This window comes from Lissotriton vulgaris, chromosome 7 (assembly GCF_964263255.1).
Source record: "Lissotriton vulgaris chromosome 7, aLisVul1.2, whole genome shotgun sequence".
Lineage (NCBI taxonomy): Eukaryota > Metazoa > Chordata > Amphibia > Caudata > Salamandridae > Lissotriton > Lissotriton vulgaris.
This window is the reverse complement of record NC_141695.1, coordinates 1253237385-1253261585: the sequence shown is the minus strand read 5'-3', so window position 1 is coordinate 1253261585 and position 24201 is coordinate 1253237385. Positions and strand designations below refer to the sequence as shown.

The window sequence follows — 24201 nt, the reverse complement described above, 5'->3', positions numbered from 1 at the left end:
ACAGCACCCCTCAACGCCACAGCACCCCTCAACGCCACAGCACCACTCAACGCCACAGCATCCCGCAATGCTACAGCACCCCTCAACGCCACAGCACCACTCAACACCACAGCACCACTCAACGCCACAGCACCACTCAACGCCACAGCACCACTCAACGCCACAGCATCCCTCAACGCCACAGCATCCCTCAACGCCACAGCATCCCTCAACGCCACAGCATCCCTCAACGCCACAGCATCCCTCTAAGCCACAGCATCCCTCAGCACCACTGAATGCCACAGCATCACTCAGCACCACTGAATGCCACAGCATCACTCAACACCATTGAAGGCCACAGCATCACTGAGCACCACTGAAGGCGACAGCATCACTCAGCACCACTGAACGCCACAGCATCACTCAGCACCACTGAACGCCACAGCATCACTCTGTGTAACCATTCAACAACAACTGGTTCTAATATGTTCTCTCAATGTTTCACGATTTATTACAAATGTCACAAAAAGATGTTAATATTTCACTTCGGTTCTTGGATTTTCATCACAATAAAATACACTGAACATAATCTTCCCAAAAGTTATTTACAAAAGTTTAAGCTATTGACACTATAAATTACAATAACTTTTTTTTATAAGTATTCATTATTAAAAAAAAAGCCATTGTTATTTGTAATATTAACCATGCTCATGACGAGCTCAGCTCGTCATGCAGCACAGTGCTTGTGTGCTCATGACGAGCTGACCTCGTCATGACCACACCCGTTTATATTGCTTTCATTGCTGTCCAGCACAGCACAGGGGAAACTCTCTAGCAGCGATGAGGTTAATACATCTAAGTCATGTAAATACAACACATATTGCATTACAAATGCTATAGGTGTCACGTTTGCGAAAGTTAAAACCATTGGCATTGTAAATGACAAAGCTATTCATTTCGCTATTTTCAAAACCAACACATAATTAAAAAAATTTTCATTTACAATACCAATACCTCAAACGTTCCTAATGCGAGACCTATTGCATTGCAAATGCTTGTTTTTTAAATGTATGAACTAGTTATATATCACATAACCAGGCAAGCAGCTATTATGCCAGTCCTACATTGAATTAAATTCTGGATAAATCCTACAGTGCTACTATAGCAAAATAGTCTTAGTTGCCATGGAATTAACCTCGGAAACTGCCATGGCTAATTCAAGTACATAAAACATTCTGCTTATCCTAGGCCTGAATTATATTTGGCCAGTGCCACTAAAATTGTCCTTTTAGTCATTCACACACTGCAGTCAAGATATTGGGGTGTTACAGGACTCATGACTTTAAATGAGTTTAAAAGAAAAAGATTTAGGACCACTTTATCCAATGTTTGTCGTTGGCTTTATGTGTGAGCGAAATGGTCACGGATTAATATGTCCATTTGACGAGTTTCACATACCTCTATGGAAAATGTACATTTTCTGTTATTGTGTACATCCAACAAGATAATGGCTAATACTGATATTTAGGAGCAGCAAAAAAAAAATATGAATGTAATAATACAAAAAAGGTTGCCAATTGAAGAGGAGTAATGTTTTAGCCTGGCTATGTTTACAGTAGAAATATTAAAGCCATTAGAAGAAACAATGGTCCAGATATACTGGATGTTTATATAATTCCTGGAAGATAATAAATGAACAGCTTGCTGCCCATTTAAAGGGGCTGTACACAAGATAAATGAGAGATGGGTGAAACAGATTATTTAATGTACTGTTAACACGTGTGTCAAATTACATACTTAGTCAAAAGCAATTTAACAATTTATTAAACAAAAAAAGATGAGCTTTCTTGCGGTTTTCTCGTTACAGCCTCTGGATTGTATCTGGAAACTGCAATGGAAATGTTTAGGAACTGAGAGAACAGAAGGGACCAGCAGGAAAATCAGCACACCACATTTCCAGGAAGGCAGAGACTTATCAGCACATGTGGCAAAGTAAATATGTAGTACAACATACCTGCTCTGGGCCCTGAAGACTTGGGAGTAATAGGAGACTGCTGCATGTCTGTCTCCGAAACACTATTCTGCAGAACAAAGAAATAATGAAAATCAGAAACTATCACTCAAATGAGTCATAATTGGTTATAGGGTAACATCAGCTATACCAAGAAAAGGCAGATTTAAGAAATAGTGGCACACATTTTAAGTAGTAATATGCATGGAATGTATATATTATTTATATTGATAATGTTTGGGTACAGTTAAATTCTCCAGCAAAGGAGTGTTCCATAAGCTTTACGTGGATTGACGTTAATCTAGTAGTCCTGCAGGTATAAGCTAAAGGCACCACTAAAGCCATTCCTAGAGCGAGTCCTCTAAAAGCCCAATTTGCCTTTTGACAGAAGTGGTCAGTATATCTCACCATCAATCTGAACATTATTTACTTGGATATTATCCTTCTAAAAATCACTGGGTTGGAGGATACCATATTTTTTCTAGTTCATGAGTGATCCTGACTGGACCATAACAGTCTTAAAAAAAGTTCCTAATTAAAATAATGCTGACCAATTTCTTTCCAGTTAAGAGAATAGTCAATGTGAAGAAGTGAAGAAAGTGCAAATGAAAATAATCCACACCAGTCCTAATATCGAATATCAGGTCAGGTCTAGAGCAGCAGAAAGTTCTCACCATTTGCAAAAGTGCTAAATAAAATCCCAGAAGGGGATCAGAGTAAGTAAGCAGATAAATAACAAACAGGATGGAGGGAAACCAGGGAGGGGTAATGGCAAGTATCAAAATCGACACACAGTTAAAGCATTCTGAGATTTCTGTAGGTTATATAGAAACCTTGCAGCAAAGTATAATATCAGATTTACCCCTTGACAGCCAACATTGAAGGCAGCAGAAGACTTTTGCAATTCTCAAACAAGCACTCTGCAAATCATGTGCTGAAAGCTCTAGACTCTAGTGGTCAGTTCTCCGGAATGCAGAATTATGCTTCCGAGAAGCTAGTCAGAATGACCCACACTCAGCACATTGAGAATTGTAGAAAGCACACTGAGTGGCAGTCATCAGCCACAGACCCTCATCTTGGGGAAAGAAAAGGACTGAAATCAAGGAGTGTTTTTGCCATAGTGTGGACTTTAAGGTGCTTCAGACTTTACTTATTTGGTCAAACAGACTAAAGGTTACGGTCCATAAAGGCCACAAACTTCTCAAGCGCAGGGTAGCAATGAAGACAATAACCATAATCCTCTGAGGTGGTACATGTCCTAAAATATTTGAGAATAAGGCAGAGATCTATTATGGAAATGCAGATGGCTTTTCTAGAATGATTTCCTAATGAAATGGCCAAGAGTCTCCAGGCAAAGAGCAACTCTCTTGATTTTCTGGGAGCATTTTCCGCCATGTGCAAATCCTATTGTTTTCATACTGTTTTTAACTATGTTGAATCTCTTTGTGACATTTCTGCCTATTTTCCATTCTGTTGTAGTTCCACAAGGAAGGAACAGATTACATTCTTCAAATCTTCACTTGGAAACACCCCTGAAGAAGGGTTAAAATAACCCAAAATGCATTGGGAATTTCTTTTGAACTTTGGATGTCAAGTGCAATCTAGTGTTTGTTAAACACAATAATATGCAACAGATAGTTGCAAATGTTTACTTTCAAATTTACTCACAGAGACTTATTTAAAATTGCCTGTACATGACCATATACGTTTTTGAACTTTCTTTGCGTTACTTTGCTTTGATTTTTACCAAAATTGTGAAAAATTTGCTATGAGAATTTGAAACCATATGAACTTAGGCTGTGCATCTCACAGACCTGGGTGATCCCAGGCCTTGAAACACGTTATTATAGTACAGGGGTTAGGGCTAGTACCCAAAGTGAGATAGCACGCAGACACGTTATAAATTGTTGTTTATTCTTTCAACAACATTGTAGTTCACACTTACCAAGAGGTGTGCAGGTCTACCCACATACAAGGTACACAGAGATGTGTGCCATGTCGACTCTTCACTTTGTTCTGCACCAAAACACTCAGCCTGCATAGGCAGTGTGTGAGGGTAATGGTACGGGATCTCTAAGGGTAGTACAATAAGTGTTGCAGCCCTTAGAGGCCTTCTCTGGTCACAGTGCCCAGGGTACCTGTGGTACCATTTACCAGGGGTTGACCTGTGACCAGAAATGCCAATTAAGTTTAGGCTTCAATGCAGTTTTAGGGAAAGAACATAGGCCCTGGGTACCCGATTAGCAGGAGCCCAGGCACACTCAGTCAAAGTACATCAGCAATTCAGCAAAAAGTGGGGGCAACCATGCAGAAAGAGGGCACTTTTGTATCAATGGTGAACTTAGTTGCATCCTTCCTTTCGGCAACAACGTGGGAGATCACAGAGCGGGCATCCTCTAGTGCCTTTGGCAGCACCAGCGCAATTATATCACTCAGAGCCAGCACCTGCGCAATCATATCCTCCCAGGGTGTGGGAATAGTGACTCAAGAGCCATGTGGATTCACCAACAGCGATGCCATGCTTATGAAAGAAAAAATGTTCTTGCTTTAATTGTCCAGCATTTTGCACTCCTTATCCGGCGGGGTGGTTGGGAATGCACTGGGATTTAATTCTGAAGTGGAGGCTTGGACTACCAAGCTCTCCAGGATGAGGTGCCGAGTGAGGAAGTTTGGGGCCTATGGAGTGGGACGGTGACGGCGGGCAATCGTCCTGCTCGCAGGAGCCCCTGAGCTCGGCTTGGACCAAGTCCCAAGCAGGACGTCAGTAAGTGCCTCACTGAAAAGGAGAGGAGGTTCAGATGGGGGCACTTCCAGCTGAAGCACTTCTGTCAAGACAATAGACTTGACTGTCCCCAAGGGCAAACTAAAGTCCAGGAGCTCAGCTGCCCTCCACACCACCATTGCGAATGAAGCCTTTCTCTATAGCCAAAGTAGGGGTGGAAACATGCCAGTATCTAGAGAAGTGCCCAGTCCACTGGCTTCACCCCGATAGACAAGTTACTAACCTTCAGTAATACCTTATCTAGTAGAGACATGATCTAGCCACAGATTCCTTACCTTTGAACTTCCCGGCGTCCTGCTGGATCTAGAAGATATTTCTTAGCAGTACCCCTGTGCGCCAGCTGGTGGCATCGGTCCACTCTGTGTGACACCGTCAGCATCTTGTTAGTCATCGTTGTGACGTCCACATAATTAATGTAACCGCCTCTCCGGCAGGCTAACGTCAGTACTTTTCACGACTTTCCACACCAGAGGCGCAGGGCCATGAAGTGACTGACCATGGTGTGTTAAAAAAGAAGCTAGGTCCCTTAAGGAGACCAGCTTCGACCAGCTTCGACAAAAACAATTCCGCAATGCGGGAAGGATGGGTGGCTCGGTAAGGAATCTGCGGCTTGATTATGTCTCTACCGGATAATGCGTTAGCGAAGGTAAGTAACTTGCCCAGCTGATAATAACATCTAGACGCAGATTCCTTACCTTTGAACAGATACCCAAGCAATACCTTCCCTAGAGGAGGGTCTGTGGAAAGTTTTAGACCAGAAAATCCTACAGAACAGAGAATCCAGGCGATAGTGTCTGGCAAACATGTGAAGAGACGCCCACATGGCCGCTTGGCAGATATCAGCTATTGAAACCTGAATGCTGGAGGACTGTAGTGGCTGGCTTCGCCCTGGCGGAATGGGCCCTAAGGCCTTCAGGGGCCTGCTTCTTTGCCAAGGGGCAACAGATTTGTTTAGAGAGGATAACCCAATGAGAGCTGGTACTCTTTTGAACAGGACGCCCCTTCTTTGCTCCCTGGTACCCTATAAAGAGTTAGTCATCCACCTGGAACTCTTCAGTACAATAAAGGTAGCACGCTAACGCTCTTTTTGGGTCCAGAAGGTGGACACATTCTTCTTTGGAAGGGTGCGGAGGTGTATAGAAAGTGAGAAGAGTAACAGACTGTCCCAGATGGAAGGGAATTAGAACCTTGAGCAAAAAGGATGCCTTAGTTTTTAGTACCACTTTGTACGAAAAGACTGTCAGGTAAGTAGGCTGTGATGACAATTACCCCCCTGGCAGAGGTAATTGCCATCAAACAAGCTGTTTTTATAGTGAGCAGCCGTAGAGGGCAGTTGTGCAACGGCTCAAAAGGTGCGCACATCAAGAAAGTAAGTACCAAATTAAGGTCCCACTGTGGCATGAGAAAAGGAGAAGGGGGAAACAAGTCGGCAAACCCCTTTCAAAAGCTCTGCACCAGAGGGGACTTAAAAAGCAAAGGCAGATCTGGCTGCTGAATAAAGGCTGAGAGGGACAAAAGGTAGCCCTTCAGAGTGCCTTGAGCAGAGCCCTGCTGGGCCAAGGAAATAATAAACAAGAGACTATCTGCATCAGAAGCAGATAAGGGGTCAATAGACCGGTCCGTGCAATATTTAAAAAATCTGTTCCATCGACAGACATATACAGATTTCGTGGAGGGAAGCTTGGCTGCCAGAATAACTTCAAGACTTCGGGAGGAAGGTCAAAAGCTCTCAACTGATTCTGCCCAATCTCCACTCAAGCGGGCGGAGAGTGGACACGTTCGGATCGAGGACCTTCCCCAGCTGCTGCGATAGGAGATCCTCCCGAAGAGAAAGCCTGAATGGAGGATCAATGCTCATATCCAGAAGCTTCAGATACCAAACTCTCTGTGCCCATTCTGGAGCCACAAGAATAACTTGTGCCTGGTCGCTTCTGATCGTCTTGAGCACTCTGGGCAGGAGTGGTAGGGGCGTAAAGGAGGTCTGAGCTCCACTTGCGACAAAAAGCTTCGCCGAGCGAGAGCCGCCTTGGAAACTTGCAAAACTGCTGACTTTGTGCGTTCTCTACAGCAGGAAACCCAGGCTCTCCCCACCGCTTAAAGAGGCCTTTTACCACCTCTGGATTGAGAGGCCAATTGTGATCCGCAAGTCACCATAGGCTGAGTTACTCTGCTCTAGCGTTCAGAGAAACAGCCAGAGGTTGAAGCACCAGGGAAATGGAATGTTCCAGCCAAGTCCTGAGGTGCAGGGCCTCTTGACAGAGTCCACAATCACACTCTGTCCTGTTTGTTGAAGTACCACATGGCGGTAGTGTTGTCCGTGATCACCTGAACTAGTCTTCCTTTGAGGGATGGTAAAAAGGCTTTAAGTGCCAACCAGATCACAAAGCTCCAATAGGTTGATAAGGAGCTGGGCTTCGACCAGAGTGCTCTGATCTCCACCTCCCCAAGATGACCGCCCCATCGCTTAAGAGACCCATCTGTCTTTACTGTGAGATTTGGGTGGGGAAGGGAGAGGGGTCTGCCTCTGACCCTATTGCAATTTGTCAGCCTCCACTGCAAGTCTTTTGCAGTGCTCTCTGATATCTGAACCAGGACGGTGAGATTTCCTCGTGCTGTGCCCATTGGAACTTAAGGTTCAACTGCAGAGCCTGCTTGCGCCACTGTTCATGATGCACCTGCAGGATGCAGGAGGCCTTGAGGCCCAACAGCCACAGAGTCATTGTCACCGAACTCCAGGATAGAGGCTGGAACATCGGTATCATAGCCTGAATATCCTGGAATTGTCGTTAGGGAGGATAGGTCCGAAACTGCACCGTGTCCAGAGCCGCTCCAATGAAAAGGAGCGTCTGAGAGGGAGTCAGGTGTGACTTCGGCACATTGATAGTAAACCCCAGCAAATGCAGGAGGTTCGCCGTAGTCTGGAGGTGGGAGACAACTGCTTGGGACGATCCCACCTTAAACAACCAGTCGTCAAGATAGGGGAAGTAGAACCTTAGGACTATTTGCAACACCCACCTGTCTGAGGTGATGTTTTGCCAGTGGTGGAGATGATGGCGTTTTCTGCCACCAACTGGCCGTGAATGATCCTGAGGGATCAGACTAGGGGGGTTTTGCGGTGGAGGAGGGGATTGTGGCTTGGCTCGACTTCTGGTCTCCCAAACCATTGGGTTGGGATGTACAGCATCTACGGCCCTGCATAGGTTGCTGAACTTGAGCCCTCTGGCCTGAATAGGGTTTGCGCGGTTGGTAGCCCCTTCCGATGCCACATAAGGAGCGAAAAGCAGAGACAGACCGGGATGCGGTGGTGAGGCTCAAGGACTTGGTCGCAGCCCGCGAGTCCTTGGAACGCTCAAGGGCAGCAACGGCTTTGTCTCCGAAGAGATGAGAGCCATCAAAGGGCATGTCCATTCAATTAGCTTGGACATCCCCCCAAAAAACAGACATCCTCAGCCAGGAATGGCAACATACGGCCGCAACCAAGGGAATCGCTCTGCCCAGCGAGTCGGTCGTGTCCAAGCCACATTGGATGGCGAACTTTGCTGCATCTCTCCAGTCTGAAATGGCCTGGGAGAGTAGAATCCAGTGCTCCTCCGAGACTCCTGCAGAACAGTGTCCCATACCAAATGGGAATAAGGGCCTAAAATGCATGCAGTCCCAAACGTATTACAGTCTCTTGGATTACCTGTTAGGGGACACAGTAGGGAATGCGCCACGGGAAGTGGAAGCTTGAAACACCAGCTTTGTGGGGTGGACGGTGAGAAAAGTTGTGTAATCCGGTGCTGGGCGATGGCGGCGAACAATCGTTCTATTCACAGAAACCCCTGGGCTGGGCTTGGACCAGGTGCCCAGAAGAACGTCTGCCAAGGCCTCATTGAAAGGCAGCAAGGGTTCTGAGCTAGAGACACCAAGCTGCATCACCTCTGTCAAAACGTTAGTATTCACTGCCACTGTATGGAGCTGCAGGTCCAGGACCGCCACAGCCCTAGGCACCACCATAGCAAATGATGCCCCCTCCTCCGTTGCAAGGTTAGGGGGAGACAGCATGCCAGAGCCTGGGCAGGTGTCCAGGCCACTGGCATCACTTAGTTCCTCATACCAGCCCATGTCCTGGGTTGCGGGATTTCTATGGGGACCTGCTCCCCCTCCCATTCCTCCTCTTCCATTCCTAACCCTTCAGAATAAGGCAGGTTAAACAGCCTGGAGCCGTACAGCTTTGTTGGGAATGAGAAACGGTGAGGAGAAGGTGAGGACCTCTGCTGCGGATGCAGCGCCGGAAGAGGTCGTTGTGGAGGTGCAACCAGCACCAGTCCAGACCCAGGAACAGGTACAGTAGGAGGCCCTAGCCGGAGCCAAAGGCGCCGAACCTAAGGGTACTCAATCATCTGAGCCTGCGGGCCCGGAAGCGCGCTGGCAGGGTCAGACCACCGAATTATGGCGCACATGGCATCATAGAACTCCATCAGTTGGGCAGGGTTCACTCTTGGCCCTGGGAAGGGAGGGAAACGCGGAGCCGACTTAGGCACCCGCTCTGCGAAGCAGGGCCTCGAGTGCCGAGGTTCCTCTGTCTCTTCACACGACAGACGTGGCAAAGTCGTGTTTCTTGTGATGCCTCTTACCAGATGACTTAGAACAAGAGGACTTCGATTCTACAGAGAGGTGCTTGGACCTTCCTCTCGACCGGTATAGAGATCGACATGGTAACATCCGAGGCGCCGGAAGCTACGCAACGATTAGCTTTAGGGACTGATCCCTCAAGTTTTTCAGTGTCATGGCCTGGCAATTTGTGCATGACTGTGTCGTGGTCACCCTCCAGGCACCAGATGTGAGAAAGTGCCATCTTTCTTGCATGGTATACCCCCACTTTCTGCTGAATTGCTGATGTGCTTTGACTGAGTGAGCCCTGGGCACCTGCCAATCAGGAGCTCAGGGCCTGTGTTCCTTCCCTAAAACCGTGTTGAAACTAAAACCCAATTAGCCTCTCTGGCCACATGTCAGCCCCTGGTAAATGGTACCCTATGTACCCAGGGCATTGTAACCAGAGAAGACCCCTAAGGGCTGCAGCACTTATTGTGCCACCCTTAGGGGCCCTGTACCCTGACCCTCACACACTGCCTTTGTAGGCTGAGTGTCCTGGTACAGAACTAAACAGAGTCGAAATGGCACAAATCCCTGTGTGCCATGCCCACAAACCCACTGCCCTGGCATACATCAGTCACCCCTCTAGCTGGGTGCCCTATGCCAGTGGTGTGGGCACAGGTGCACGAGCCCTGTGCCCCTACAGTACCCAGGGCAAACCCTGAGCACTGGAAGTGCAGTGATGCCATTAAGTGTATATGGTGCTGGGAGGTTGTCATTAATAACTCCACAGCACCATAATGGCTACACTGAAGACTGACAAGTTTGATCTCAAACTTCTCAGCACATTAAACCCACACTGATAACAGTGTGGGATTTAATGGAACATGCACTACAGGGGGCGTCATAGAGATGACCCCTGAAACAGAACCTACAATCCACGTCTTGTCTGAGAGGCTGCCACACAGCATACATGTTGCTGGATCCCTTGGTGGAGAGCCCCAGCTCTCCTGGGCCTGCAACAATCCACATCCTGGGCGAGGTGCTAGATCTCCTTCCCCAGGATGGGCAGGGAGAAGTTTCAAAGGCATGCCGCCTTTGTGAGCTTCTCCAGGCCACTTGCTGTACTCAGCAACTGGCCCCCACTGATTCTGACCCCCACTCTGGTGGGAAGACTGGTAGGAAACCCTAAGTGAGGAAAAGGGGTGTGTCAGCCTGTGCCAACTCCATCCCTCAGGTGAAAGCGGCGAGGTGAAGCACAACTCCTGGCTCCGGCGATCATGAGGATAGGGAGCCCTGCCTGATCAGAGATAGGCTCCTGCCCCCCTCCCACAGAAGAGTAGCAGGATAGGGGGTGTACTCACCCCAGGACAGGGACCTATTGGTCGCTGCCCTTCCCCTACCTGTAACGCCCCTAAATTTAGTTTTTAGGGGCACCCTGAGCCTTCCTTCCTCAGATCCAGATTTTGAAACAAGAAAGAAGCCCAAGGAGAAGAAGACCTGCCGTGCAGCTGCTAACAAGAGGACAAGACCAACTGACTTGGCCCCAGCCCTAAAGGCCTGTTGATCCTTGAACCTGCTTCTGCTAAACCCCGGCATCTCCTGCGGACAGCAACCTTGAAAACCCCGGAGGACCTGCCTGCCTTAGAGAATGGGACTCCCATGAGAAGTGGTTCTGCTCAAACACCAATACCCCTGGTGTCAGCCAGGAATCCAGAATCCAGCTCACAGTGCCCAAGGACCCTCCTGGACGGCCCAGACGACGCCTGTAGACTCAGAGCAAGGCACCCCTCCAACCGTGACCAGTAGAGGTTAAGATTTCCCGACGTCAAAAGACACCCCTGCACCCGGCACCCAGTGCCCAACTCCGTGGTGCCTACCTATCCTCCAAGATCCCAATATACCCCTCGAAGTGTTGGTCGTTCCTGAAGAGTCTCCATCCCGGAGCCTGCAGCCTTTGTTCACCTTCTAAGATCTCCATTGAATAACATTAAGCGTCCCACGGCTCAAAAGCACCCTGCACCCTGCCGCCCGAGTGCCCCTGGTAGTGCAACTTTTGTCTTAATCTACTTCCCCATTTGCCCTGAGCAAGTGACCAGGATCCCAGCTCCCACAGCCGCCTGGCCTGCTTGCCAGCAGACACTACCGAAGGCCCCCTGCCTCTAATTGAAAAACATTGGGCCTAACTACCTCTGCACCCGGCTGCCCCTAGGCCGCTGAGGATGTACCAACTGTACCTACCTGACCCTGGGAGACCCCTGAGTCTATGTGCAGAACCTTAACTCTGCCAGTCGAATACTTACCCAAAAGCCGATAACTCACTTTCCTTCCATAGGATAACATTGACTGGTTTCACTTAAACATTCTTTTAAAAGTGTGGAGTTCTGGAACTTTAAAATATTCATCTAAGATCAGCCAAACAACACATTCCGATTTACTCACCTGTTATCAGGAGAGAACCCAGTGCTGCATCTTTTAGCCCAGCACTGACCCTGAAAAGTAATTTTAACCGTACTTACCAGTAACTTGAATTTCCTTCCATAGGAATCCATTGTCTGGTTTTCACCAAAAATGTTTGTCGTTTTTCAGAAACCACAAATATTCCTTAAAAATCGCCTGTTTAACTTAAACACATTCTTTCAACTATATACAGGAGATGCGCCAGTGCTGGATCCAGGATGCAACACCGAGTAAGAAAAAGTCATCATAACATTACTTACCAGATAAGTGAATTTTCTCTCATATGATTACATTGGTGATTCTATGTGAAAAAGTTTGTCAACTTTTAAAATACAATAATATTCCTAAAAAATCACTACTGTAACCAAAACGCTTTTACTTAACTATTTACAGGACATGTCCCAGGACTGAATCTAAAATCCAGTCCTGTGGTTAGAAAAGTAATGTACAAAGTAACTAATTGCATTTAACTAGAAATTCCCATTGAGCTCAATTTTGCATTGTGTTTGAAATTGTGTTGCCTATTGCAACAACTGTGACTATTGTAATCAAAAAGTCTATTGCCTATTTGAAAGTATTTAACTAACGCAATTCATTCTGAGCAAGTATATGTTGATACCTTGTTGATTCTAAAATAAAACTATATATTTTGATACAAAACAATTGGCCTAGAGTTCAGTTCTTGAGTGTGTGAGACCATTTGCTGACTGAGTGTGTACAACACATGCTTTACACTGTCCTCTGATACTGCCTTACTGCTCGACCAAGCTACCACTTGAGAGAGTAAGGTTATATCTAACTTTAGCCTCTGCCAAACCGCTGGGGACTGTGGACTCTGTACACACTGTACCTTACTTTGGTCCAGTTTACATAGAACCACTTTCTTACACCAGAGAAATACTTGAACTCCGAGGTCTTCTTGCTAGACATCTCTTGAACAAAAGATGTTAGCGCACCGGAGTGGCGGTTATATTCACAACGCGGACGTCACCACAATGGCAAACATGATGCCGACATCATGCGGAGCCGACCAACGCCACCTACTGGCACAAAGGAGTACTGCTAAGAAAAATCTTCAGGATCGAGCCTGACACCTGGACGTTGCAAGGTAAGTAATCGGCGGCTAGATGTCTTTATCAGATCCTCACACTAGTCCAAGGACTCATAAGGCTGGTATTCTTCTATTTTTCCCAGTCATAGCCCGTAGGAAGATATGGCTCAGGCGCCTGAGTAGGATGATGCCTCTTTGGCTCCAGTTGGCGTCGAAGTCGGGATGTAAATGGGGATGGTGCCACTGGCACCACTGGCCTCAGCACCAGTGCCAGGGAAGGTCGACATGGTACAACCTGCACTAATACAAATCCATCTTTGAATCCCTGGGGCATGATTGGGGCCGAACCTCTGGCGTTGATCCAATAGGGCCTTCTCCCATACTTGCAGGGCCTCAAAAAGCACCAGAAGGATCAAGCCTCTCAAATATGAGGTACATGGCTACACAACACTCAGAGTTGAATTAGGGTCGCCCTGGCTCCTGGAAACACAGGGAAGTGCAAAGCCAGCCCAGGTGCTGGCTCAACCACGGATCTAGACGCTCCCTCGTCGGCTGATAGACAAGGTAAAAATCGAAGTACGCTTCAATTTTTTTGTGGGAGCAGAACTTACCAGAATGGCTCAACGACATTAAGTGCAATGACAATCTCGTACTCTGCAACTGCTCCCGGGACCTTCCTCATGACCGGGACCTCAAGCATCGCACATCAAGCTATCAGGAGCTTGAAGGATCGTTCCATCAAGGCCCTTGGATGCATGGCGGACAGTCAGAATAGTCAGAATAGGCCATCGGGTCATAGTCTCGTTCGAGGCATCACAGGCAAAAAAGGTGCAGGTCCAATCACAAACATCTGTAGGTGAGAGGCATCACAGGACTTGAAGCCAGCCTTCTTCAATTACATTTCTGCCACACCAGGCAGTAGAACCTCAAAAAGACTTCGACAAAACGTCCCAAAAAAGATTTGACAAAACGGGACCATGGGGTAGCTCTTCCCGGTCCTGCGATGAACCGGTGCAGAAAGAAAAGAACTGATGTCAACGCACTTGGGTGGCGCCTATATAGGCACTTGAACGTCTTCACTGGAGAGGCAGGAGGGTATCCCTAAAGGTTCTTCGAGACTCTTCAGCTTGAGGCTATTTTAGATGAACATAGTATTGTCATTGGTAAGTAGCTGGTTTCTTTTTTGCTGTGATCCAATTTCAGACGTACATGTTACTCAACAACTGTATTTAGGTAGTCCTCCTAGAGAAGAAGAGGTCAGTCTTATTAAGCTGCAAGCCAATGTTTTAACAGTGACCTATTGGTGTCTCCAGCTGTAAATGAAAAGCAACAGAATAATACTCGGCAAAATTAGGAATTGACAACCAGGTTGTAATCTTACCAATATCAGTAACGTGCAGTGGTCCAACTTTCTTTAAAGTACTCCTACATCTAATCAGCCTTCTCACCAACAGGCATCTCCAGAGAAGCCCATGGATGGCCCCTAAGGGTACTGCTGAAGCACAATGCTGGTGCCAATAGCTCTCACCAGGCATCCAGTAGCGCCTAGCCCAGATCAGAAAATGTAGTTTGCTGCATTCTGATCGCCCTGAATAGTATGAGGAAAATTGGCCTGAAATGTCACTGTGGCTGACGGCAAGAACAGTGTTCCATAAAGCATGGATATATCTCCTGAGCGAGCAGCTGGCATTAACGACCCAAGGGCAAGGCTGGCTGAGGAAAGAATCCTCTCCTCAAAGGTTTCAAGGTGTCCTCTGTCAGGAGTTGTCATGGGGAAACAATTGGAATTCATCCTACGAGTAGATGCCTAAACCAACAAACTATGTGGCAGGGTGAGGGAGTCAACAATAATCAGGGATGCTCAGTGCTGGCCTGGGGCATCTAATAAACGACATGTTTATTAGAGGGCAAGAACACTGCTTATGCCAGATGCTTGATTGATGAATTTAGCAATTTCGAGACCACCCAGCTACCCAAGGGTGTCCAGGTACTAAAAGAACCCAAAAGAGCTGCTGAAAAAGCCAAAGAAAGGCTTAATTTACAAAAGAGCTATGTTTTCAGAAACTTCCTAAAACTAAACTGGAGCTCCCACAGTAATTGATTCGAATCAGTGGATGGCCTGTAAGAGAACAAAACTTTAGCAAAACTAGTTTTTCAGATCACTACTAGAGATTAATCAGCTGAGTTGAGGCATGTGAGAAGCTGGCCTGGTATATAATGTCCGCTAATGTAAGTGGGCGCCTTGCACCCGTCCAGACAACCCTTATGGTGATTTAAGAGGTCTCAGACCACCTTAGAAAGCTATCCAAGTGGTTGCTGTGGAGAGCAGCCTTCAAGCTTAGTCTTGAAGGAGAGTAAAGCAGCTTGTTTTACCAGAAGGCAACCATTTAATATAGTTTAATTGAATAAGAACCACACGAAGTATTTATAAAAATATGCATTTATTAGATAAGACTATCTAGTACATTAGAGGATCTCCTACACAGAGATAGACACAAAGCACACAATACTTTAGCAAAGAAATCACAGTAAATAGCACTAATACACAGTGGGCCCCAGGAGGGACCAAACCATATACTAAGAAAGTGGTATAAGAACCACGACTTGACTCCGGACAATGTCAAGAGGACGCAGAATTGCTGGGGACCCACAGAACCACTCTAGGTAAGTAGATAGGGACCCCACAAAAAAGTGTCCGGAGGAATCCAAACGTGAATTCTTGAGGAGGAGTTACTGAAAGCAGAGGGGCCAGAGTCTATGTCACTTGTGAGTGACCAGGAGCCCTGGAAGACAAATCCCTTCCGATTTCAGGTGTTTCAGGAAAGATGATGGTGATCTTGACTCTGCAGCTGCGAGAACCAGACGACGCTGAGGACGACCAGGTCCTGGATACGAGCTGTCCCACATGGGATGTAGAGTGCTGAGGGGTTGTGGCACGGCGGAAGCACCAACAAGCCTTGGCAAAAGCAACCCATGCAGGAAGTCAAGAAAGTGCACAGTTGGGACCAGCAAGACTCACCACAAGCAGGGAAGTCAGGGCAGGCCCTGAGCAATCAGGGGAGGCCAAGGAAAACAAAGGTGACCCTCAAATGGACCCACAGGCCAAAGGCGCAGGAGTGGCAAGAGGACCTCAAACAGCTCACCAAAAGATGCAGGCCACGATGCACACGATGCGGTATAGCTGAAGATTCTGGTCACTGGAGATTCTCGAGGTTGGGTCTACTTGGAATCCAAAGCTCTTCTTGCAAGGATGTTAACAAGCCTTTGCAACCGGACAGGGGGACGCAGTACCCAGGGGTTCGGTTATTGTAACCCTCACAAGGATTACTGGTCTCAAACTTGGTAAGAGGGTAGAGCAGGCCTCGGGAACTAAGGAAAACCACCACCTGTGTTGCAGAGCCCAAGGAGTCCGGAGGGGCTCAGGATCTGCAGACCAGTCAACTTAGTTGGGCCTCAAACTTGGTAAGAGTGTAGAGCAGGCCTCAGGAAACTAAGGAAAACCACCACCTGTGTTGCAGAGCCCAAGGAGTCCGGAGGGGCTCAGGATCTGCAGACCAGTCAACTTAGTTGCAGTGCCTGCGAATGCCACTCCAAGGGAGATTACTTTGGTTGTCCTTGAGGCTTCACAGGCCTTGGAAGGTTCCTGTATAATGCACAGGCACAGACGATGCAGCAGACTGAAAAGGAGCAAAGTCCTGTCCCACGAAATCCGGAGAGCCCAGACTGTAGAGGTGCAGTGGTTTCAGTCCTGAATCTTATTCCACGACGAATCTAGGGATCTACACCCAGGTAAGCCCTTAAATACCCTAAGGAAGGGGTTGGGAAGATTCAAGAGACTATCCATGGGGAGGGTCTGGACAGGGGGAGGTTACTCCCATGTCCTTTGTCCAGTCTCGCGCCAGAGCGGGAGCCAATGGCTCCCAGGACTGGTTTAACTGGACAATGCACAGGGAAACCAACTGTGCCCCTCATGCAGCCTTTCGGGAGCTGGCAAGCACACCCACCCAGCCCTAATACACTAAATCCTGTCTTGGAGGTGGTCACACCTCCCTGTGACAAGATGCCTATTGTTATGCCTTCCCCTGCTCGAGCTTGGCTCAGCAGCAGGAGGGCAGAAATGTGACTCAGGTCAGCCGCAACCATTTCGTGCTGTCCGGGACTAGAAGGCTGGTCCCGGGAATACTGACTGCCTAATGGAGGTCTCTTCCAGTGCATGGAATCATACCTCCCACAACGTTTATGGTGGGCGGGTATGATTCCAACATATTTGATACCAAACATAAGATTTGTTGCAGCAGTTTTCGAGTTTGTCATTGTGTGATTATGGGGTTGCCGCTCTATATAGTACATGGCTGCTTCACTGACCACCCGGGAGAATGGACTCCATAGGCTGCAGTGGTGCCCTGTTCATGCAGGGGCACTGGCTCACTTAGATCCAAGCACCCTGCCCTCAGAATTGTAAACGCCTGCTATAGGGGTGACTTATAGGTTTTAAGTGCAGTGACACTTGGATATAGTAAACTTTTATCTTTCGTAAGTGGTGCTGCACCAACTTAAACAGGCTGCAATGGCAGGCCTGTAGATCAATTTTGAATGGTCTCTCATGGGTGGCATAATACATGCTGCAGCCGATGGGAGACCTCTGGGGTACCTATGCCTTGGGTGCAGGAGTACCATATACTAGGGACTGACAAGGGTATCCTAGTATCCAATTTGGGATGTACCCAAGTACTGAACACAAACTTTTAGGGAGAAAGCAGGTAGACTGGGGTCCTGATTAGCAGGATCCCTGCCAGACTAGTCAAAAACACAGCCCAGTACCAGGCAAAAAGTGGGGGTAACCATCCAGAAGGATCCTACCTTCCTACAAGCTATCTTTCAGGTACATATCTGTGTATTTTACAGCTGAGATAGGAAGGCCTGATAACGTATACAAAAAGTAATGGATTGAAAGCTTGAATTAATCTCATCCACAGGTCGTTAATTGGGCAGCATCTCAATTCATCGTTATTTTGCACACCATGCCACTTCAGTTTGGTCTCCGCTTTATGCAAATCAGTTTTGGTCCTGCTCTAATTGGAACAGTCCAGCAAGAACTGCCAAGCCAGATACTACCTGAACCAAAACACACGAAACCCAGGACTGGTTTCTTCTTTGTTATGTGCTCATCAGTTGGATGCAGCTTGGTTCTAGTGATACAGTGTGCACGGGACACACGTCAAAGCATACCCGTCCCACTAAGGGCAACATAATAAAGTATACAAAAAGTGATGAATGGAATGCTTGAATTAATCTCAGCCAGTGATAAATACTCGGGCAGCATCTCAATCCACTGTTATTTTGCACATCATGCCACCTCAGTTTGGAGCCAGCTATAAGCATATCACTCTAGACTCCGCTCCAACTAAAAAAAGTCCAGCCCGTACTGCCAAACCAGGTCCCCCCCTGAACCAGAACACAAACAAACCAGTACAGGTTTCGCCCTTGTGGGTTCATCAGCAGGGTGTAGCTTGGTTCCACTGAAAGTGTACACTGGACCTATGTCTGGCTATAACCGTCCCACTTAGGGTGACATAACAAAGTATACAAGGCCCAGCGCCATATTGTGGCACAAGGCACAGAACCCTAAACCGGATCCTTTTCTCAACAGGAAGGCACTGCTGTTTCACCAGATGTGCCAAAAATGACAAACTTGAGCATTCCTAAGGTAAGTCTGGCAGCTGCATTTTTAATCATCTGGAGCATTTGTATCAAATAATGAGCCCGTCCAATGTAAAGTGTATTTCCATAGTCTGGTCTCGAGCCAATTGGGGCCAGATCAATATATTTCCTGCAGTGACCGGCATCAAAAGAAAGATTTCATATAGCATGCACAGGACGGTGACGCATATTGAGACAACCTTATTTATCTGTGTTGCAAAAGTTAGTTTCTTATCTTAAAAAAATCTCCAAAATTCTTGCGCATGTCACTGGAGTATGTGTGTTCCCTTGGCTGCTCAGGTTATCAGGAGGGGACTGTGCAGGTGACTGCTTTCCTAACAGGAGTACCTCAGTAATATCTCCATTAGGTTTTAAGCAGCTCTCCTGCATTCATTTTGTCAGTTTACTCATACAACAACAGTCCCATTTATAAAGTGCACAGCTACCTCCAAGGAGGCATCCAGGGGATAGCGGAAAAAAACACCCAAAGATGGGAGCCGAGAAGGGGGTGACCGCTACCTGAACAATAATAAAAAAGTTGAGTTTTTAAGGCCCTTCTAAAAGCAGCTTCAGATGGGTTGCGTTCCAAAGCTTGGTTGCCAAAAAGGTGAAGGATCCGACTTCTGCCTTTGTGAATAGGAGGGATTTGGAAGAATTTTAAGATTATTGAATCTCAAAAGTCTCTCCTCTGTGTATGGTTTGAAATGGATCCTATGGTATAGAGGGCCCTTTTGAAGGTAGGCCCTGAAGGATAGGATCAGAGCTTTAAATTGGATTTGCTTAATAACAGGAACGCAGTGAAGTGCAAGACGAATACCAGACAACAAAATTCATGTGGGATTTTCAAAATCAGCCAAGCAGCGGCATTGTGAATGAATTGAAGGTGCTGAATCAAAACATACATGCTGAAAAAGTTATTTGGGGCGCCTCCGCAGTCTGTGCTATAGTACCACAATTTTAATATCATCTGGTCAGGCCATACCTTTTAACAACAGAGGCTATAAGGGCCACACATGTGTTGACTAAGAGATGGCTGAGTGAAAGCCTTGTGGGACCCCCAAACCCAATAGTGTTTGGGGAAAACTCATATTGAGGACAAGATACACCTTGGGTTCGATTTTACAAAAATGAAGTAAACCACTTTGGTACCTTACCAACCATTCTGGAGTCATGCAACCTATCAAAAATGGTGGAGAGGAAGAAAGTGTCAAAGGCTGCAGAGAGATCCAAAAGGACCAAGGCAACCAATACTTCCTGGGTCCAGGTTCTCCCCGAGTTTACTGACCACTAGCGGTTTTCATGCTTACACAAGTTCTACAGCCTGACTATGTCCATAATGGTGTCAGTCAGGGCCTCATTAAATGGGAGTAAAGACTCCAATGAAGTTTGTCTAGGTTGTGAAACCTTTGTTAAAACACTGGTTTTGACGTCCTTAGGTCACAATCGGTAGTCTCAAGTCTCCGCCGTGCATCTCATCACCATGGCAATGAAGGCACTCTCTTCTGTTGATGGTCCAGGCGGAGCACACAACACAGTGTCTGGGGAACTGATCAGCTACTGGAATCTTGTAAATCTGGTTTAATTGGCATTCTAATAATGTTGGGGAAAATACTCCACTCGCATCACCATTGTCATCCTCAAAGGCTAGCTGGCTATGGTCAGTGTCCCAACCGAAAAGTTGGTGCGCTGGGTTACGAAACAGAGGTAGAGGCATAGTTCTGTTCGAGTCGAGGCCGAGATGGATCCACCTCAAAGATGGAGAGAATGATAGGAACATAGTCGTCCTCTGGTGCCGATGGGAGTCTGTGCCAACAAATATATTGAGGGACCTGCGTTAAACTTGGTGCCAGATTGCAAAACAGCTTTGCCATAGAAGCAGAACCAGAGGTGGGTTCTGAAGACACAGATGGTGCCACGGGTAAACTTGCCAACATTATCCTGACTGGTGGACCCTGCTGAGTGTTGGAGGATAAAGGCATGCCACAGGGAGCCAGAAGGGTGGCAAAAATTCACAACATGAACTCTTCATACTGCTCAATCTGTTGCGACGTCAGCGATGCACCTGAAAACTAAGGATGCATCGGGATCAGTTAAATTATTGTCTATCAGGCAGGGGACCCTGTCACTGCTCAGGATGAGAGTTGCAGGGCTGGGACAAATCTGCTTAGACTTCGACTCAAATACAGACTTTGACCTCAATGACGGCCTATTGCAGAAACAGGTCGCGCTCTCGACTTTTAGCTGGGCTTGTAAGGCTTCTTTTGGTGTTCTGCAACATACAGCCTTGCGCTTCAGCATTGACTTTTGTTCATAAGGGCGCACTCCTCAAAGGACTTGGAGTTGTGCACTGAACCCAAACACCAGAGGAAGACCGCATGGCGAACAGAATACCAGATTGGTTTATGTCCTTTGCAGCCAGAGAATATTAAACAGTTTAAGCGAGTGCATTTCTGCCGGCACCAGCAGATGTATATTAGCACATAGTACATTAAACTGTTGATGTAAAAAAATGGTATTCTGACATTTCAAGATGGCTTTTTACTTTTTTGGGTTTTTTTGCAGCACAGAGAATAGTTCAATGAAAGACTGACTGATGTATTGAAGGATTATAGCAAAAGGGGTTGAGCCTCTGCATAGTAAATTTTAATTCTGTAAAACTGAAGTAGACCTTCTAGGACATGTCATTTCAACAGAGGCATACAATCAAGAGAAGATTGATTTTGGCTGTATAGGGCACCCCCACACCTTCCAATAGAGACCAACTACTCGCTTTCCTTGTCTTTATGAATTTTATTCAAAATGTTATCTCTAACTTCACTTTCGGTGCTGACAGGGTCATTTGTTTATTGAAGAAGAGGATAACATTTTTGAAGAAAAGACCAAGTGGTTACTTTTGCTGAAATCACAAAGAAGTTTTTAGGAGGATTCATTTGAAACTGCTTGTGATAGGGGTACCTCTTTAAATAAATGGATACGACTGAACACAGTTCAGGAAGCTGTGCTGGTACGTAGAGGAGAAAAAACGAAAACACGCTGCTCTTGCATCTCGTAGAGACTGCCCACAGGAAAAGCAGTACTCCGTAATCAAGAAAGCAATTTTTGCTTTAAGTGGGCTATCCAAATATTTTGCACTGATGATTGGGTTCCAAATTCAACCTTAGAACAGATTATAAAACACACACAATATATATATATTGAAAAGCGGCGATAAAGGAAAATAAAAAAGTTTCACCACATTTGATGTCGTCTCCTCTTCGTATTCCGTGTTGAGGCTGAGTTTGGAATATATTTTATATATATATATATATATATATATATATATATATATATTCCAACAGTGTTTAAGTCCCCGAGGGAAAAAAAACAAATGGTCACACCTGAAAACTGGATTTCTGCTCCTTTAATGATGAAAGAACAGCGGCTTGTGGCATATTCCTAACATGTTTCGTTCCAACATGGAACTTCCTCAGAGGTAAGCCTAGCTCTGAGCACAACCAGCATCCGGTTTTTTAAAAGTCATTTCATTTGCCCCAATGGCATTCCTTCATGGAGTCATTTCCGTTTTTGCAATGGCTTGTGGGATTTGTGGTTGCGCTTTTTATCCGTTTATTTTGTGTCACAGTTTGATTTCTTTTGCTTGGTTTTTCTTATTGTTTCTTGTCTCTCCACTGTTCTATCCACAATGTCCTTACGTTTTGAGACCTCTTGTTCGAAACTGTGATGCAAAGGAAACAGTTTATAATTCAAACCCTCCAGTGGGTAGAGCGTTGTGCTGCTGATTCTTACAGCGCATATTTGCACTGTGTGTGTATCTCAGGCCTTTTGTGTCATCATCCGATTGATTTTCAATTGGTTTTCCGTTTGGTTCGTGTGTCCGTCCATGATGTTACTTTTTCCATGTTGATTTGAAATTGGCAGACACTGGGCTCGGATCCTTAATTCAAAAGGCTGGCGCTTTCAACATTTGGCAGAACGTTTTCACGGGTCAGTTCACGTTTGGAACTGACTCACAAACCAATACCGAGGTCCAGTCCTCGGCGGCACCAGTCCCCCTATGTTCGGTTGTACCGAGTCAAAACTGCAAGGTTCTAGGCGGGAGACATCAGGCGCTCTTCTGGTGGTGTGGAACCTTCGGCAGAACCACGCCGATACTTATTCCAACAGTGTTTAAGTCCCCGAGGGAAAAAAAACAAATGGTCACACCTGAAAACTGGATTTCTGCTCCTTTAATGATGAAAGAACAGCGGCTTGTGGCATATTCCTAACATGTTTCGTTCCAACATGGAACTTCCTCAGAGGTAAGCCTAGCTCTGAGCACAACCAGCATCCGGTTTTTTAAAAGTCATTTCATTTGCCCCAATGGCATTCCTTCATGGAGTCATTTCCGTTTTTGCAATGGCTTGTGGGATTTGTGGTTGCGCTTTTTATCCGTTTATTTTGTGTCACAGTTTGATTTCTTTTGCTTGGTTTTTCTTATTGTTTCTTGTCTCTCCACTGTTCTATCCACAATGTCCTTACGTTTTGAGACCTCTTGTTCGAAACTGTGATGCAAAGGAAACAGTTTATAATTCAAACCCTCCAGTGGGTAGAGCGTTGTGCTGCTGATTCTTACAGCGCATATTTGCACTGTGTGTGTATCTCAGGCCTTTTGTGTCATCATCCGATTGATTTTCAATTGGTTTTCCGTTTGGTTCGTGTGTCCGTCCATGATGTTACTTTTTCCATGTTGATTTGAAATTGGCAGACACTGGGCTCGGATCCTTAATTCAAAAGGCTGGCGCTTTCAACATTTGGCAGAACGTTTTCACGGGTCAGTTCACGTTTGGAACTGACTCACAAACCAATACCGAGGTCCAGTCCTCGGCGGCACCAGTCCCCCTATGTTCGGTTGTACCGAGTCAAAACTGCAAGGTTCTAGGCGGGAGACATCAGGCGCTCTTCTGGTGGTGTGGAACCTTCGGCAGAACCACGCCGATACTTATTCCAACAGTGTTTAAGTCCCCGAGGGAAAAAAAACAAATGGTCACACCTGAAAACTGGATTTCTGCTCCTTTAATGATGAAAGAACAGCGGCTTGTGGCATATTCCTAACATGTTTCGTTCCAACATGGAACTTCCTCAGAGGTAAGCCTAGCTCTGAGCACAACCAGCATCCGGTTTTTTAAAAGTCATTTCATTTGCCCCAATGGCATTCCTTCATGGAGTCATTTCCGTTTTTGCAATGGCTTGTGGGATTTGTGGTTGCGCTTTTTATCCGTTTATTTTGTGTCACAGTTTGATTTCTTTTGCTTGGTTTTTCTTATTGTTTCTTGTCTCTCCACTGTTCTATCCACAATGTCCTTACGTTTTGAGACCTCTTGTTCGAAACTGTGATGCAAAGGAAACAGTTTATAATTCAAACCCTCCAGTGGGTAGAGCGTTGTGCTGCTGATTCTTACAGCGCATATTTGCACTGTGTGTGTATCTCAGGCCTTTTGTGTCATCATCCGATTGATTTTCAATTGGTTTTCCGTTTGGTTCGTGTGTCCGTCCATGATGTTACTTTTTCCATGTTGATTTGAAATTGGCAGACACTGGGCTCGGATCCTTAATTCAAAAGGCTGGCGCTTTCAACATTTGGCAGAACGTTTTCACGGGTCAGTT

At 46.4% G+C, this 24201-nt stretch overlaps 1 protein-coding gene across 3 annotated transcripts in view; it reads right to left on the bottom strand.

Moving 5' to 3' along the window:
* NSD1 (nuclear receptor binding SET domain protein 1) overlaps positions 1-24201 on the bottom strand; it is a 1028734-nt gene that overhangs the window by 572501 nt on the left and 432032 nt on the right. For all 3 annotated transcript variants that reach the window (XM_086931779.1, XM_086931778.1, XM_086931780.1), the window contains exon 9: positions 1994-2060. In XM_086931779.1, coding sequence (XP_086787905.1) covers positions 1994-2060 — 67 coding nt within the window. The remainder of the gene's footprint in view (positions 1-1993; positions 2061-24201) is intronic.